The 16,067-nt window shown below is 37.1% G+C and overlaps 1 protein-coding gene across 2 annotated transcripts in view; it reads left to right on the top strand.

The window, feature by feature from the left end:
- PIK3R3 (phosphoinositide-3-kinase regulatory subunit 3) overlaps positions 1–16,067 on the top strand; it is an 82,363-nt gene that overhangs the window by 32,635 nt on the left and 33,661 nt on the right. For both annotated transcript variants that reach the window (XM_054572161.1, XM_054572160.1), the window contains exons 2-3: positions 8,744–8,852; positions 10,861–10,959. In XM_054572161.1, coding sequence (XP_054428136.1) covers positions 8,744–8,852; positions 10,861–10,959 — 208 coding nt within the window. The remainder of the gene's footprint in view (positions 1–8,743; positions 8,853–10,860; positions 10,960–16,067) is intronic.

Below are 16,067 nucleotides of genomic sequence, written 5' to 3'. Positions count from 1 at the left end.
CTCTCAAATTGAATTTAAAATATCTTTCTGTCCCTGGCTGGTGTGGCTTGGTTTGTTGAGTGCCATCCTGCAGATCTAAAGGTCAGAAGTTGGATTCCTAGTCTAAGTGATGTCTGGGTTGCAGGTTTGGTCCCCTATCAGGGCTCGTGAAGGAGGCAACTGATCGATGCTTCTCTCCTTCTCTTTCTCCCTTCCCCTCTCTCTAGAATTAATTAAAAAATAAAAGAAAATTTAAAGTATCTTTCTGTATTGCTAATATTAAAAAAAATTGCACTATAGTTTCTCATAATAGAAAGAGAAATACTTTTTATTGTCTTCTAAACAGAAATAAAAATGCTAGGTATTTATTGTTACTGATTTAGAAAGGTATGTACTCAGGTGCGTTAAACTCATCACTCAGCATTGCATACTCACCCAATGCAAGAACTATTTTGTCAAGGAATTGAAAGGTAATTAATGTACTCTAATTAGCTTTTCCCTCAATATGTTTCACTTGACCTACTTAAAATGTATGTGATTTGGAATTTTTTAAAACTTCATTTATAATATCACAATCAGAGGTGACATAGAGAGATAAATCTACTTATTTCCATGTAACTAGAAGGTTATTTAAGGTAAACTTTTATTTACTTTTGTCCAGTAAATTCTATAGTTTACGTGGGCTTGGGGGATCAACTACCAGAGAAAGCAAAAGCACTTAGTTTGAACTCTCAGACTAGTTTGAGCTAAATTTGAACATATTCATGATTTGGTTGTATCTGTCTAATTCATTGCCATATTCCCAGCTTTTGGAACATAAGAGGTATTTAAAAAATATTTGTCAAATATATGAATAGAGTGATGTTAGATAAGAATGTAGAATGAGGCTAGTATTGTATTCATTTCAGATTTTATAGTTCATCATGATTGTGTTCTTTTAGCAGCTTTATGTAGGAGCTGCTTTATAATCATTCCATTCTGATATTTCCTCAGATGAGAAAAAGCAAGATACAAAGAGGCTATGGGAAGCTCTGTGTGTAATATATGTGGAATAGTCATATGTTTGTTGGTGGTAGAGCTATCAGTGAACTGTCATTGTCCATAAATGGCAGCTTCCCCGTGCATCCTGGTTAGCTCAATTCAATATAGAGCTCCTTCAGAGAAGGGTTATAAACAACAGGAAGTCTCTGACTCCTTTTGGTGATTAGATTGTAACCCATACTACTGATTCAGGGAGGCAGATTGGTTCTTGTTGGTCTCTGCTGGTCATTGCACTCTGTTCAGGAAGGACTAGGTTTGAGAAGCTTAGTGTTTGAACTTAGTGTCCACAGGAGGAGATCAGTTGCTGCTTTTGCTGGGTTTCCATTATACTTTGCTTGTACCTTTATTATAGTATTTACCTTATTCTACTATTATGGTTAGGTATTTTTATGTATCATTCCTTCTACATTTGTTCTTTTGAATGCTGGGAACACCTGGTCTTTGTACCTTTCATAACCATAGCACAGTGCTTTGCATAGCATAAGTTTAAACTGTTAATTAAACCTTATAAGTGGATGGCTAGAAGAATTTTAAATTTTGTTAAGTTAGAGTTTCAGCTGTAGCTACTTTTATAAGCCACATCAAATCTTTTTAAATAAGATAGGTACAAATAACTAGCCATTTAGGAAAAAAACCATGGATTATAGCAAGCTTTCCCCCGTGTAGCCATTTCACAAGTCCGATACTTGTTTTTTTAATAACTAGCTTTATTGATAGAATTCACATACCATACAATATACCCACTTAATGTGTGTGTATAACTCAACAATTTTTAGTACATTCATAGATTTGTACAATCTTTACCACAAGCGATTTTGGAATGTTTTCATTACTCCCAAAAGAAACCTTGCATACATTATCTGTCATTCCCTTCCCCTTTAACCTACCCTAGTCCTAAGCAACCATTGATCTACTTTCTGTCTGTATAGACTTGGCTGTTCTGGCCATTGGAGTCATATAATATATGGTCTTTGATGACTGGCTTTCTTCACTTAGTCTAATGTTTTCATGGTTTATCCATGTTATAGCATTTCATTCTTTTTTACTGCCAAATAATATTTCATTGTATAGATATTTTACTGCATTCTTTTTGTCCAGTCATCTGTTGATGGACATTGGGTTGTTTCTTCTTCTTGGCTATTATAAATAATGCTGCTGTACGAACATTGATATATACATTTTTGTATAGATGTATTTTTCATTTCTCTTAAGTATATGGCAGGATTAAAATGGCTGGGTCATATGGTGACTTTTCATGTAACCTTTTGAGGAACTGCCAGACCATTTTCCAAGCAGTTATATCATTTTACATTTCTATAAGCAGTGTATGAGAGTTCCAGTTTCTACACATCCTCATCAGCACTGTTATTACCTGTCTTTTTTATTATATTCATCTTAGTGGATGTGAAGTGGTATCTATTGTGATTTTGATTTTCATTTCTGTAAAGGCTGATAAGATTGAATATCTTTTCATATGCTTGTTGGGCATTTGTGTGTCTTCAGAGAAATGTCTATTCATATCCTTTGCCCATATTTAATTGGGTCATTTGTCTTTGTATTATGAAGTTGCAAGAGTTCTTTATGTATTTTAAGTACAAATTTTTAAAATCACCTATGATTTACAAAGATTTTCTCCCATTCTAAGGTTATCTTTCCACTTTGTTTTTTTAAAGGTTTCATTTATTTATTTTTAGAGAGAAGGAAAGGGAGGGAGTAAGAGGGAGAGAAACTTTGACATGCTAGAGAAACACCAATCTGTTGCCCCTTTCATGCCCCCAACCAGGGACCTGGCCCGCATCCCAGGTATGCGCCCTGACTGGGAATCGAACTGGTGACCTTTCAGTCAGCAGGAGGATGCCCAGCCCACTGCGCCACAACAGTCAGGGCTGTCTTTTTACTTTCTTGATGGTGTCCTTTGAAACATAAAAATTTTTAAATTAGATGAAATACAGTTAATTTTTTTTTAGTTGTTTGTGCTTTTAGTGTCATATCTAAGAAACTGTTGCCTAATATGAAGTCATTAAGATTTAAGCCTGTTTCCTTCTATAATTTTATAATTTTAGCTCTTACATTTTGGACTTTGGTGTATTTTGAGTTAATTTTTGTTTACAGTATGAGATAAGGATCCAACTACATTTTTTTTTTGTATGTGGATATTTAGTTGTGCTAAAACTATTTTTTAAAAAGACTAGTTTTCGCAATTGCTTGACATCTTTGTTGAAAATCATTTGACAGTAAAGAGTTTCTGTTTTGAAGAACATATTCACATTATTCCCCTTTTCCTTCAATATTGTCTTTAACTTTTTTTGTTAATTGAAATTTTTTCGAAACAATCTCAAACTTACAGAAAAATTGCAAGTACAGTAATAATAACTTGATTTTCTCAAACCAAGTAAGTTGACAGTAAGTTGCCAACATGATGACCACGTTTGTATTTCCACAAACAAGAACATTCTCATCTAAACTCGATACAACTATCAGAATTGGAAAATTAACATTGATGCATTACTGTCATCTCATTCTTGGATTTAGGTTTTGTCCCTTGTACCAATAATATCCTTTATAACAAGAATTCAGTGTAGAGTCACACATTGCATTTAATTGCCGTGATTCTGTATTCCTCTTCAATAGTTCCTCAGTATTTCTTTTATGACTTCAACATTTTGGAAGGTTACAGGCCAGTTACTTTGTAGAATGTCTCTCAGTTGTGGTTTGTCTAATGTTTCCTCATGATTAGATTCAGTTTATGCATATTTGGCAGGATTATTTCAGGAGTGATGTGTGTTCTCAGTGTATCCTATTGGGGGCCCATGATTTCATCATTACTGGTGGTATTAACCTTGATTACTTGATTAAGGTGGTGTTTGCCAGGCTTTTCTGCTGTTATATTAGCCTTTTTAATTTTTTTATTGTATTTTTCCCATTAACCATTTATCCCCCCATACCCTCTTCCATGTCCGCCCTTTGAAATTTTTTGATAAATAAGAATTTCATGGGAAGGCCTTCTGAGGTTATAAAATTAGTCATCAATCTTTTAGCTTTTTCCTTTATTTTCTTATATCTACATGAGCACATGGAGTCCTATTTTTTTTTAAATGGTTTATATCCCTTTATTACCATTATTAGTATTGATGCTCTAGTTGTTCCAGATTTGGTGGTGGGAACAGTTCAAGCTAGATTCTTTATTCTTTTGTTAATGGCCTCTCATTCTTTGAGCAATTGCTTATTTTTTGGCATGATGCTCCATATTATTTCGTACTTGTTCTACTCCAGCCTTGGAATCAGCCATTTCTTCAAAGACCCCTGGCACCTTTTAATGGAGAATGGCATTAGAAAACAAGATCTGAGTGCCAGGTATGTTATTGGGGTATTGTTGATTGCTGGACCTCTCAAGGGACAGTTGCATTCCCTATAAATTTACACATTTACATCCATCTCTCTCTCTCTCTCTCTCCGTAGTTCACATCAATAGCCAGAATCCTAGTCTAAACGAAGGGTTCATTCTATTTTTTTTACCTTTATATATTTGTAACATTTCTTTTTAAGCTGTGAGAAACCTGGCTTCTGTTATCTTTAATGGTTTTTCTTATTTGATCCATCTCTTTTTATATACCAAATCTCATAGCTATTTCTGCATTCCCTCTGCCACCTCCCATCCCCCACCTAAGTAGAAACTCTTTCCACCCTTCTCTGGCTTTGCCCCACTATGTTGGGATGCCTGCCTCAGTGGACTATGTCTTGGTCTCCAGTACTGTGCCACCGGGGTCCTGTGCCACTGCCCTTCTTACTTCACTTAGGTTCATCACCCCATGCCAGATTGCCCTTGTGGGGATCCCCTCCTCACCCTGATCAAGCTCTGAGATCCTGTACTGTGTTTCTGCCCTCCTGCATGGATATAGACTGCCCTCAGCTGCTTCAGGCTCAGACACCAAATCTTGGCCATTATAACCAGTCCCACTTGATGGCTTTTGGACTGAATTATTTGTGAAGGGAAACCACATTGTCTTTTTTAAAAAGATTTTATTTATTTATTTTTAGAGGGAGGGGAAAAGAGGGAGTGAGGGAGAGAAACATTGATGTGAAAGAGAAACATTGATCAGTTACCCCTCTTACATGCCCCAACTGTGACTGAACCTGCAACCCTGGCATTTGCCCTGACTGGGAATTGAACTGGTGACCCTTTGCTTTGTGGGATGACGTTCAACCAACTGAGCCACACCAGTCAGGGCCACATTGTCTTTTGAGAGACAATTAAGTGTTTTTTTGACATCTGTTTAAAATTAAAAGTTAGTGCTTTATAAGAAGAGAAAAGAAGTTCTGGTCCAGATGATGGTATAGGTAAATGTGGTACTCACATCCTCCCACAGCCACATCAGACTTACAACTAAATTACAGAACAACCATCATTCAGAACTGCCTAAAACATTTGAACCTAGTGGAATAGAATCCTATAACTACAGATATAAAGAAGAAACCACATCAAGACTGATAGGAGGGACATAGGTGCGGAACAGGCTGGCCCCATGCCCACATGTGGCAGTTAAAAATGGAGAGGGGTGTTTCAGCTGTGGAGGTCCCCATGAAGCGAGGGGTCCCAGCCCCTGCTAGGGTTTCAGTGTTGGGAAGAGAAGTACCCATTACTTCTGGCTGTAAAGACTAGCAGGGATTGTGGCTGAGTGAGACAGTAGGCTCCTGTAGTCCCAGATGTTTCTCTTAAAGGGCGCATGTACAGACTTATTTGGATTCACTTGCTCTGAGCTCCAGCACTGGGGCAGCAGCTCAAAAGGCATAGGGACAAGTGGGGAGGAACTGAATTGTCTGGCTTCAGCACTAGGGCTGGAGGGGTAGCTTTCTCTCACACAGTAATGCTAGCAGAGCACATAGGTGCCATACCTGAGTCTCTTGAGTCTCCATGAGTCTAGTTAACACTGTTAGCTGCCTCCTCCAATGATTCCCTGAGACCCCACCCCACTCAGCTCCTGAGGCCACCCAAACTATTTCCAGTGGCTTTTTCAAACAAAGGGCCCCTCCTAGCTCATGCTTTGGACTTTCCTAAAATCCCTCAAATAAGCAGTATTTGGCCTGCGCCTATCCATAGCCTCTTGCTAAGTGGCCCTAGACCTGGCACTAGCAGCAGCCAGGCTTGGTTTGCAGCTTGGCATGCTCTCCTGGGCACCTCCAAGACCAGCACAAAGAGCAGATCTCTGTAGCTCATTCCAGGTGGCCCTGGGCAGGACATAGGCAGTGGATGACCTTGTACCTCCCAGGAGGCCCCAGAGCCAATGCACCTGGTCGACAGCTTTAGAACACAGTGGATACAACCCAACCACCTCCACCAGTGACACACTCAAGGTGCAGACTCAGTGGGCACCAAGCCCCACTGAAGCTAGTCCTGCTCTGTGTGGTCAGGCCCTGAACAAGCAGCTCCTCTACTGTAGTCACAGCTGGCCCTCACAGCTGATCGACCCTGGGGGGATGTCCCTCCAAGTAATGTGCTAACACCAATCAAGGCTCAAATACAATGAGACAGTGCACACAGATCACACAGGGCTCACCTGGAGCTCCCAGCTCAGGTGATTGGGGAGGCATGCAGCTGGGACCTACAGAACACGTACTACATAAGCCACTCCCAAGTCTGGGAGTTGTAGCAGCTTTACCTAATACATAGAAACAAACACAGGGAAGGAACCAAAATGAGGAGACAAAGAAACAGGTCCCAAATGAAAGAAGGGGAGAGATCTCCAGAAAAAGAACTAAATGAAATGGACACAATCTACCAGATACAGAGTTCTAAACAATGGTTATAAGGATGCTCACTAAGTTCCTTGAGTGAGAACTTCAACAGCATAAAAAAGGGCTTGGAAACCATAAAAAGCAGTAAAAAATGAAGGATACAATAACAAATGAATAATTTACAGGGAATCACCAGTAGAGTAGATGAAGCAGATAATCAAATTAGCAATTTGGAATATGAGGAAACAGAAAACAACCAATCAGAACATCAAAAAGAATAAAAAAATGAGGATAGAATTAAGGAGCCCCTGGGACAACTTCAAGTGTACCAACATTTGCATCATTGGGTTGCGGGAAGGAGAAAAGAGTGAACAAGAAATCGGAAACCTATTTCAAAAAATAATGACAGAAAACTTCCCTAAACTGGTGAGGGAAACAGACATACAAGTCCAAGAAGTGCAAAGTCCCAAACAAGATGAACCTGAAGAGGCCCACTCTAAGACACATCATAGTTAAAAGCAAAAGGTTAAAGATAAAGAGAATCTTAAAAACAGCACGAGAAAAGCAGTTAGTTACCAGTAATGGAGCTCCCCTAAGATTGTCGGCTGATTTATCAACAGAAATTTTGCAAGCCAGAAGGGATTGGCAAGAAATATTCAAAGTGATGAAAAGCAAGGGTCAACAACCAAGATTGCTCTACCCAGCAAAGCTGTCATTTAGAATCAAAACAGATAAAGAGCTTTCCAGACAAGAAAAAGCTAAAGGAGTTCATCACCAGCAAACAGTATTACATGAAATGTTGAAGGGTCATGGGGGAGGGGGAGGGGAGAGGGAGGAGAAAAAATATGAACAATAATATGGCAGTAACTACATATCTATCAACAATTACTTTAAATGCAAATGGATTAAATGCTGCAATCAAAAGATATATAGTGGCTGAATGGATAACAAAACAAGACCTTTACATATGCTGTCTATAGGAGACTCACTTCAGATCAAAAGACACAGACTGAAAGTAGAGGGATGGAAAAAGATATTTCATGAAAATGGAAGCAAAGCAAAACAAAAAAGCTTCGGTAGCAATACTCAGACCAGGCAAAATAGACTTTAAAACAAAGTCTATAGCAAGAGACAAAGAAGGACCTGACAACTCCACTTCTAGGTATTTATCCCAAGAAACCCAAAACACTAAGTCAAAAAGATGTATACATCCATAAATGTCCATCAGTAGGTGAGTGGTTAAAGGAGTGTTGCATATATATGATGGGATGTGACTCAGCCATAAAAAAGAATGAAATCCTACTATGTGCAGCAACATGGATGAACCTAGAGGATATGGTGCTGAGCAAAATAAGTCAGATAGAGAAAGACAAATACCAGACGATTTCACTTATATGTGGAATCTAAAAAACAAAATAAATGAATGAGCAGAACAGAAACAGACTTCGATAGATACAGAGAACATTTTGATGATTGCTAGATGGGAGATGGGTTGGGGAAATGGGTGAAAAAGGTGAAGGGATTTAGAAGTACAGATGGGGAGTTACAAAATAGTTATGAGGATGTAGAGTACAGCATAGGGAATATAGTTAATAATATTCTAATAACTGCATGGTGTCAGATGGGTACTAGATTTATCAGGGTGATCACTTTATAAGTTTTACCAGTGCCTAATCATGGGGTTGTACACCTGAAGTAATAATATCTTATGTCAACTGTACTTTAAAAATAAAAAATAAATTAAAAATGAGGGAAAAAACCCAAATAGTTTGAAAATTTCACTTTTCAGGCCGTTGTGGGTATAGTTCTAAAAGGATTTTTTTGGGGGGGGGGCTAATGTTTAAGATGTAACTTAAAATAACACAATATGATTTATAATTATTTGAGTCTTAAGTGTATTAATATATTGGTTAATGAGTGGTTCCTGAATGAGGAAATTAGAAAACAAATGATAATTTCATCTACACAATAATATACATTTTTCTTCTAGCTCTTCCACCAAAGCCGCCTAAACCAATGACTTCAACTGTTACAAATGGAATGAAGGACAGTTCTGTTTCTCTTCAGGATGCAGAATGGTACTGGGGGGATATTTCAAGGTAACTGAATGCTACGAAACTGGAATGCAGTTTTTAAAAAGCCATTTTTGAGAATTAATAGTTAAAATGAAACATTGTAATGTCCCATTAGTTTTCATTTAAAGATTACCATTTAAGAGATTGTCTAAGAACATTTCAAAAGTTTGTAAATGCTTCTCTTCCCACAAAAAAAAGTGACAAAAATCTTTAAATTATGAGTGTGATTTTACTTTTAATTCTGTGTTGAGGATAGTTTTCTGAATAAATGATAACATACACTTAGATAGTTGCACATGTTTTAGGATAAAAGGTACTTAATTTTCCTTACCTTTTGTTTCTAAGGCACTGGTTCCACAATCTTTACATGTGCAAGAATCTATTGGGGTGAGGTCCAGAAATCTGCATTTAACCACCTCCCCAAGTGATTTGGTGCACTCTTTACACAACTCATTTTGGGAAACAGGAATCTAGGATAAATTTGCTCTTTCGGTAAATGTGGTCTTGGAAAATTTTGAATCTAGAGAAGGAATATACATACTCACACAGGTTGGCAAAAATAGGTTTACTGTTGTATTGTGACATCCTCTTGAGTTAATAAAGCTATTGTAATAATCATAATCTGCATACTTTTTTCATATGAACAACTGTAAACCCACTTTTGCCTACCCTTGTACATATTTTAAATTTGAATATTCTATTTTCCTTTTTTTAAAAAGCACTATACATTTCTGCCAAGTCAGGTTTCAGATTGATGCTGTAGTTCTCAGTATGCTTGCCCTTCTCTTTCTTCTATTCTCTCCCATTACCAAAGCGGCACTCAGTATTTTCTTTTGTTCTTACCATTTTAACCATTTTTAAATGTGTAATTTAGTGGCATAAAGTACATTTAAGTCGTCAGCCATTGCCACCATTCATCTCTGGAACTATTTCATCTTCCCCAAGTGAAACTCTGTACCCATTAATAATATACTAACTCATCTTTCCTCATATTCTTCCCTGCCCCTCCTTGGCAACCACCATCCGACTTTCTGTTTTTATAAATTTGACTACTTTAGATACCTCATATAAGTGGAATTATATAGCATGCAATATTTACCTATTTGTGACTGGCTTAGTTAGCATAACGTCTTCAGGGTTCATTCATGTCGTATCATGTGTCAAAATTTCTCTCATTTTAACAGCTAAACAATATTCCATTTTATATATATTTATTTATTCATCTGGACATTTGGCTTTGATGAATATTTGGATTGATTCCAGCTTTTGGCTAGTGGATAATGCTGCTATGAACTTTGGTGTATTAATGTTCAAGTTCCTTTTTTCATTTCTTTTGGATATATACCCAGAAATGGAATTTCTGGGTCATATGGTAATTCTATATTTAATTTTTTTGAGGAAGACAATATATTTTATATTATCAGAAAATTTTTATTTAAACATTGTACAATAAAAGGCTCTATTATATTTAAATACCATTTCAACTTATATTTTAAGACCCTGTGGTTCTGTAATTCAGGGGTGTTCCATGGCCTGCCATTTTCTTTGAGTGTTCTAATGTTTTTCTTTAAGGTCCCAAACCAGCTCTACAGAGGAATTTATCAGAATAAACTCATATTGGAGGATATCATATTGAAAGATTGTGAATTTTTTCCCCTCTGATCAGACACAGCTGCTACTGTTGTTTTAATATAATCTTCTTTCTAAACAGCTGCTGGTTTTTCATGAAACATTGCAAGTTCAGACCTGCCAAAGGAATCCCTAAAGGCTTAATGGAAACACTATCCTCTATAGACAGTTGAAATCTGGAGAAGTTTAAGATGCAAACAGCCCTTCGTTAGATTGCATAACACTGAAAATCAAAACAGAATGAACATATCTAGGAGGAGGAACTAAATGACCTCTGAAGGCCCCATGATTCTATAATCTTAGGCATTCCCACCTCCCAACAGCCTTAGTAATAATATGTGAAGAAAACAAATGACACTTCCTTTTTTTTTTTTTTTCTTTCATTTTTTCTATAATTCTTCAGGGAGGAGGTAAATGACAAATTACGGGACATGCCAGATGGTACCTTTTTGGTCAGAGATGCCTCAACAAAAATGCAGGGAGATTATACTTTGACTTTGCGGTAAGTATCATGCAGTATTTTGGTTAGTGTTTTACTAGCATTATTTATTTCTGGGTATACAAAGATTTCTGTATTTTATTTAATTCTTTACATACACATTTGTCATATTTTTATTTAGATACATAATTTTAGTTTAACTTTTTCTACACATTAAATATTTAAATGTCTTATAAAATAACAACAATTTTTATTTTTATGTAGCAATAAATTGAAAAAGCTAAAATCCCTAGTAAGAAAATAAGATGTGTACTGTTGACCTTATGAGTAAAGCAGAAATCATGTGCACAGCCTAAGATTATTAATAGTATGTTCAGAATCCGCCCCTCTAATAACCCTATTACTTTCCTTAATGCAGACTTTAAAGAGTTAAAACTCAACTTTGGGATGATGACAATTAGAAGATAAAGCAGTTCTCACTCTGTATCATGCTATCCATATGGGCATATAGAATCTCATAAGCAGGGGATGTTTCACCTTTTACATTTACAAAGATAGAATATATATTTTAAAAGATTAGGAAAATTGCTTTAGATATTTCTGCAATTAATTTTAACAATTAAAATAGTCTAATTACAATAAAGTCATTTTTTAAAAATAAAGAATAATAACAGCAACAATAACAACTTCCTGTACTAAGCATTTTACATGTAACATTTATTTCTCACTGCAACCTTATGAAGTGTAGGTATTAATATATTTATTTTACAGATGAGGCAAGTGAAGCTTAGGCTGGTTAAGAAACTTGTCTAAAGACACATATGGGCTCAAAGGCAGATTTATCTGGCTCTTTGCCACCTTTCCATACTGGTGTCTTTAAGAAAAATAATCCTATATTTCATGCTAAAAGTTTGGAGTCACTGTATTAGTTTCTGATAAAGACATTAAGAAGTTAATACCGTAGGACTTCAGTTGTGCTGAGGAATAATCAATGTTTTACACTGATTGATTCAACACAGTTTTTTTCCACTCTAGTCAGACTTCTGTCTTACCATTCTACAGTGACTGCTAAACCGGTGGCCCTTCTCTCTTCTTACCTTACCTGACCTGTTAGCAGCATTAGCCATATTATTCTGATTTTCTTCATAGTTTTAGACCACTCCTTTGCTCAATATTTAAATATTAAGTGTTCCCCAGTTCAAACTTGGGCCTTCTCTGTATTCATTCTCCTACAATGAAGCTTGTCTTGTCCCATGGTTTTAATATATAATTAGGTGGTGATGATTCATAAACCTTATCTCCAGCTCTGACCTTCAGAACTTCAGATGCATGTATCCAGTTACCTGCTTGCTTTTGCCACTAGAAAACTAGGGGATATGCTAATTTTAACATGGTCAATTCAGAATTTTTTATTTCAAGCCTAATTCCCGCTCCCCACCCCCCGCCCCAGCTGTTTCTCCTGTAGTCTTCACTTTTTTAAGAAATAGAACCACTATGTCTACAGTTACTCAAGCCTTAAGTCTTTTTCCCTCTCTCTCACCCTCACGTCTAATTCATTGTTAAACAAGTCCTGCCAATTCCAAATTTATATTCATAGTCTTTTCATACGTCACCATCTAAATCTAAGCTACCATTCTCTTGCTTCATCTTTTGCAGTCATCTCCTAGCAGGGCTCCAAGCATCTTAAAATTTCTCATCTTTCCCAACACTGTTGACCATTTTCTGCACAGCAACTGAGTGGTAATTTTAAGATACGAATCTGATTACTCCTTTGCTTAAAACTTTTTAAGAGTTTCTCTGCTACATCTAAGGTAGAGAATTTATATTTTATTCTAACTTAACAAAACTCTATTTAACCTGTTCTTGGTCTCCTTCCTACACCTCCTTGAGCAGGGCCTTGATAGATTTTTTTCTTGCTACGCAGGAAAGTGCTGGTCTTAATTCAATTTAGTAAATACTCATAGCTCAGAACTAGTCATGCAGAATACTAGCTCTGCAGAAAAGCTAACAATGAGTTAAAATTTTTGTTCCAAGGAAGATAGTCAAGTGAGGGTAAAGGGAATAAAAAATGCTTTGATTTAAAGTAAAATAACAGAAGAAGTACAAAGAGTGTGCTTTGAGGGCTTAAAAGAGGATAAGAGATAGCTGATTGAAAGGATATAAAAAGCTATTCATCATGGAAGAAATTGCATTTGTAATGTATTTTGAAAAAGGGAATAGGTTTGGATATATAGAAAGTTGGGGGGAGTGTTTGCAGGATTAGATAACAATAGGAAAAAGATAAAGAGGTGAGAAAATATAGAGCCCTGTTCAGTGAGATGCAGTCCCGTTTGGTTAGTGGGTAGAGTTTACAAAGAGGAAAAAGTGATGGGGGTATAGAAGGATAGAAAGTTGGAAAAGAGTCATGTTGAAGAGGGCCTTGAATTCTAAAATTTGGAGTTTGTATTTAATGTTGTAAATAGGCAAGGGGAACTATTGCCATTTTTTCAGCAGGGAAGTTAATATGCACAGGCTATAGTTGAATAGAAAGAATAAAAGAGGATAGATATTAACTAGTAGAGTTAGAAGGCTATTAAGAATTAAGAGGTAATGGTGATCCAGATGAAGTTTTATTCTTTAATCTTTTAATATTTATTAATTGCCCACAGTGTTAATATGTACTGCTGTAGGAAAAGGAAATGATGAACAAGCCAAATACGGTTTCTTGTTTATAGTGTTTATGTTCAGGGGTGGGGATAGAAGTTGGGGTAGGCAGTTCCTAGCTGGGTGGCTTGGTTGGAGTGTTGTCCTGTGCACCAGAAAGTTGTGGGTTCAATTCCTGATGCCTAGCCAGGGTACATACCTAGGTTGCAGGTTCAATCCCCAGTTGGGACACTTATAGGAGGCAATTGATTAGTGTTTCTCTCGCATATCGATGCTTCTCTCTGTCTGTCCCTTCCTCTCTCTCTCTAAAAATCAATTAAAACAAATTTTTTAAAAAAGAGGTGTCACAATTACGGAGTGTTATATAGGAAATAAAAAGGGTTATATGATAGAGAATATGAGGAAAGGGAATTTAAGATAGTTTTGAGGAGGACCTCTGTGAGGATATGACCTCTGAAAACCTAAGGATTAGAAAGACCCAGCCAGAAAAGTGTTCTAGGGAGAGGGAAGAGAAAATGCAGACACTGATTTTGGGAAGATTTGGTGGATCCATTGAATATAAAGACCATGGTGGCTGGCTTACAGTGTAAACCACAGAGTGGTAGGAGATGAAGTTGGAAGTGGGAAGAAGCCAGGTACAGAGAGCCTAGTGAGCCATGGTAAGGAATTTGAATTTTATTTCTAAGTGTAAAAAAAATAATAATAATAAAGGGTTTTAACAAAGGGAGTGACATGATTGAAAGACTGAATACACTATTCCTAGGACAGTTGCTCTAAGAAAGGAGTTGAGTCAAAGTAAGGTAGTGGGGAGCTAAGAAGCAAAAGGAATTTTGTTAATGAAATACATATGAGGTTGAGAGGGAGTTAGTTGAAGGTGGTTCAAGCCTGCTGGGCTTATCATGAATGTGCCATTTATAGAAATAGGAAGCACTGTCAGGAACAGTGTTTTATTGGGGAAGTAGCGAAGATGTTAATTTTTAGCTGCACCAGAACGTCTAGGTAAAAATATATCTAGACTAGATTCAGAAGTATAGTTTGGTGCCTAGGAGAAAATATGTAGCCAGAAAAAGATTCAGTATCATCTACATAGAATATATGGGGAAAGAGGGTAGAGGCTCCAGGCAAATTCTTTTAGGGAATTACTGTTTAGTAGAAGGAAGGAAGCAGTTAAAGAGCATTTTAAGAGGCTGAAAGAAAAGAATGTCACAGAAGTCATGGGAGGATGAAATACTAAGAAGGATGTGAGTGGGGGCGAGAAGGAAGGGAGAATAGGAATTTCAGTCACTGCAAAGAAACTGAGCCTGGGGTAGAGGGATGGGGCAGAGTCTCAATTGGTAAAAGTCATTGGTGATCCTCAGAGAGCAGTGAGAGTAAAATCGGACTGGAGAGAGTAGGTGATCAAATAGAGGTTTTTCAATTCAATAACTACCTTTAAAATCAGTAAATAGTATTCATTGTAGAAAATCTGGATAGTTAACAGATCTTTAGGAATCTGCGAGGCATTGGGCCAGATGCTAGGATGCAAGAAGGAATATCATGATTGGTTCAAGATTAGTGAGAGAAAGAGACATAATGAAAAATTCACAATTCCCCAGTTTCTTCATATCTTCACTCCCCTCTATTCTACTTAAAGAGTCCATGGTCCATTGTTAAAATTACCCTTGTGAATGTATCCTCAACAAATGTGCTTCTCTCTCCCTCCATTTTGGTCACCTAACTATATTCCAACACTTGTCAGGTTCAACTCTTTCTTTTCCTGCCTATACCTGGATAGCTAACTTTAAAGAAAAATACACCATGCTGACTGGTTTTGAAACTGTAAAAGCCCGTGTTCGTGCTGCCTGTCACCAAGCAGATCCAATAAGCAGAGACAGGGGATGAATCTTTGTGGACACTTTATTCAGATGGCCAGATCTAAGACTGCTATGGTTTATACCCTAACAGACCATCTTAAATTCCATTTTAAACTGACCCTTTTTATAATGGAAAAGAAAAGTATAGGTAAGGGGTTTGGAATTCAGGAAAAAAGCTAATCAGATAAAAGCTGCAGTATTCTTTCATCTGTGCCCTGGGAGGTGGGTGGTGGGCCTCTCATCCTGGAGCACAATGGCTCAGATACCATCTTGATCGCTTGCAGTCCTCCTGAGGCACAAAGGTGGAACTGCTTATGGTCTCCTGGAGTTGAGGTGGGTCATACCTTCAGTTCCTGAAACAATAGCTTTTTACATGCATTGATTACTAAGCTTATTAGCTATTTCCTGGAACTAAAAATTTTCTAACATTTGAGTCCCCCATCAGTCTCACAGTTAAGTTTGTGACAGATCTTAAGCAGGACTTTAGTACTGCCCAGATGAATTTCTGCATCTCCCCAGACCATTTGCTTTCCCACTTTCCTAGATGACAGTTTCACATGTTCCTTTTTTCTCTTCCAATCAACAACACAACTTCCCCCTTCTACCTGCAGAAGTTGCTGAGAACACAAAAGCTGTCAGAAGAGATCTTATGCTACTATCGCCCAGCTATTAACA

The sequence above is a fragment of the Pteronotus mesoamericanus genome, unplaced genomic scaffold (assembly GCF_021234165.1).
Source record: "Pteronotus mesoamericanus isolate MK-2021 breed Mesoamerican mustached bat unplaced genomic scaffold, CSHL_Meso_final contig_221, whole genome shotgun sequence".
Taxonomy (NCBI): Eukaryota; Metazoa; Chordata; class Mammalia; order Chiroptera; family Mormoopidae; genus Pteronotus; species Pteronotus mesoamericanus.
The sequence above is the reverse complement of the archived record's forward strand: the minus strand, read 5'-3'. Positions and strand labels throughout refer to the sequence as shown.